Source organism: Prunus dulcis, unplaced genomic scaffold (assembly GCF_902201215.1).
Source record: "Prunus dulcis unplaced genomic scaffold, ALMONDv2, whole genome shotgun sequence".
Taxonomy (NCBI): Eukaryota; Viridiplantae; Streptophyta; class Magnoliopsida; order Rosales; family Rosaceae; genus Prunus; species Prunus dulcis.
The window spans coordinates 4,232-6,541 of NW_023010384.1; the positions used below are offsets into that span (position 1 = coordinate 4,232).

The 2,310-nt window shown below is 38.8% G+C and overlaps 1 protein-coding gene across 1 annotated transcript; it reads left to right on the plus strand.

Annotated features, from left to right (window-relative positions):
• Window positions 1–302: 302 nt before the first annotated feature.
• On the plus strand, window positions 303–1,280 carry LOC117613554. Its single transcript, XM_034342163.1, has 4 exons — window positions 303–637; window positions 725–809; window positions 882–978; window positions 1,079–1,280. The coding sequence occupies exons 1-4, from the start codon at window positions 309–311 to the stop codon at window positions 1,108–1,110; spliced, it is 543 nt and encodes a 180-aa protein (XP_034198054.1). The 5' UTR covers window positions 303–308; the 3' UTR covers window positions 1,111–1,280.
• The last annotated feature ends 1,030 nt before the right edge of the window (window positions 1,281–2,310 follow it).

A 2,310-nucleotide genomic window follows, 5' to 3' on the forward strand; every position in this document is an offset into this window, starting at 1 on the left:
ACAACCGAGGAACGAGGAGGAAAAAAAAGGAAGAAGAGGGGATTGAAGGGGGGGAAGTGGCAAGGAAAACCAAGGTGAGGAGAGGAAGGGGAAAGGAAAAAGAAGTGAAGAAAGCAAGTGCAAGTAAAAAAAAAGAAAAAGGAAAAAAAAAAGCCCAAAGACAAAGAAAGAGGGGAGGGAAAGTGAAAAGAAAAAAGAAAAAGGGAGAGGAAACCAAAAAAAAAAAAAAAAAAAAAGAAGGAAAAGTGAAAGAAAAGAAGGAAAAAGGAAGTGCAAAAAACCAATGTGAGAAAGAAGATAATGAAGTCATGTTGCTTGGGGGTGACATTGGCGAGAGCACGGAGGGGACACAGCTTGAGTTTAGTATCGTGGACATTGATTTGGATCAACACACAGCTGTGTTATCTAAGTTGAACATCTGGTTGAATCTTAACGGTAAAGCTTCCGCACAAGGGGTCCAATTAAGGAAAAGGAAGAGGATCATTCCGAAGTGGAAGATCATTGAAGCCAGTGAATTGGTTCCAACAACTGGGGCACGTTTAAGGGGATTAAAGATGTTAGACCCACTGAAGGCGATTCCCCATGATGATCTGGTGAATTTGCTGAAACTTTGTTGGGAATGGCGCCAGGACCCAAAGTAAGTCCCTTGCAATTATAAGATAGAAGCATGACTCTTTATAATTTTTAATATTGGCCATTTTCTAAAACTGTTTTATATTCATAGTTTGGTGATGCAATTTGGAAACGTGGAAGCTGAGATTGAATTCTTGGCTTCCCTCGTGAAAGCTGATGGTTGGCTGAAAGGAGATGTAAGTGTAATTGATTATGCATTTGTTTTAATGTCCATAGATTATGAGATTGACAATAAAAACATGTTGCAGCACCTTGATTTGGGGTTGTATCTCATGCGGAAGCGACAACAACAGTTGGAGGAAGTTGAAATAGCTGACTGGACAACGACATATGTTTTTTTTTATGGTATGTCATCGGCCTTGACCAAGTGCCGTTAATAATTACACATTATCCATACACACCTTTATCGGAGGTGTTTAACCATTGATTGTTTTGGATTTCACAGAATCACATAAGTACTTGCTTTGCGGAGAATAAAAGGAAAAAACAGCAGGTTGGGTGGAAAATCAGAAAAAGTTTACTAAACGTTGTAAATGGGAAGGTTCCTCCGTGTGGGATGGATTGGCAGAACGTCTATAAGGTGTATACCCCATTTATGTTGACGAAGTACAAGCATTGGGTGGCTGTAATGATTGATCTGGTATTGTGTGAAATCAAAGTGGACGATTCAAAGGTTTCACTAATTCCAGATGACATCATAAAGGAAGAACTCGCCCCGCTATCAATTACGCTTCCAAATCTTCTCAACACCATCGACTTTTATGAAGAAGGTGTTTATGCAAACAATTGCAGCCGAGATTGGTGGTGTCTGTGGCCAATAGAGCGTGTGGATGTTCCACAACAGTCTAATGAGTAAGCACAACTTTTTATTTATTTTTATTACTTTCAATTGTCAATTACGTTAGAATGTCATTAGTTGAATTGATCGAGTTCTTTTTTTGCTTCAGAGGCGATTGTGGCATGTTTGTGTTAAAGTACATTGAGCTTTTCAGCGCTCAGCTTCCGTTAGCTACTTGCACCTCGCACAACATGCCTTTTTTTCGGTTGAAATTGGCTGCGGAGATAACAAGGGGAGATGCTTACTTCCCATGATATTGGTTGAAGATGACAAATGGTACATCAGAAGGTTTTGGGAATGTCCTTTCTCAAACTAATGTAAATACACAATATTCTCGTACGAGTCCTTTTCGAATTGTACCGCTAACTCCTCCATGACATTTACATGTTTGTTAACCAAACTGCATTGAATTGGAATTTGAAGACTGCATATGTGAATTGGGATTTGAACATGACTTTTTAAGTGTATTACATCATTGCAATGCGATATGTCATTGTTGATGCAAGCCACCATTAATCGCAATGTGTTGCATCATAATAGGTGTCTAAACATGCGAAATGTTTTCGGCAGCTCAGTACCATAAAAGTAGAAACAAAGACCCATACACAAAATGAACAACAATTCACTTGCGTTTCGACAAGCAATACACACACAACAGACAAACAATATACACAAAATTGGCCTGCCATATTCAGACAATAGACATGCAATATACACACGATAGACATGCACTATACACACAGTATACATGCAATATACACACAATAAGGTGGAAGCGATTTACACACAGTAGAGATGCAATATACACACAATAGTAGGAAAATATACACACAATAGAC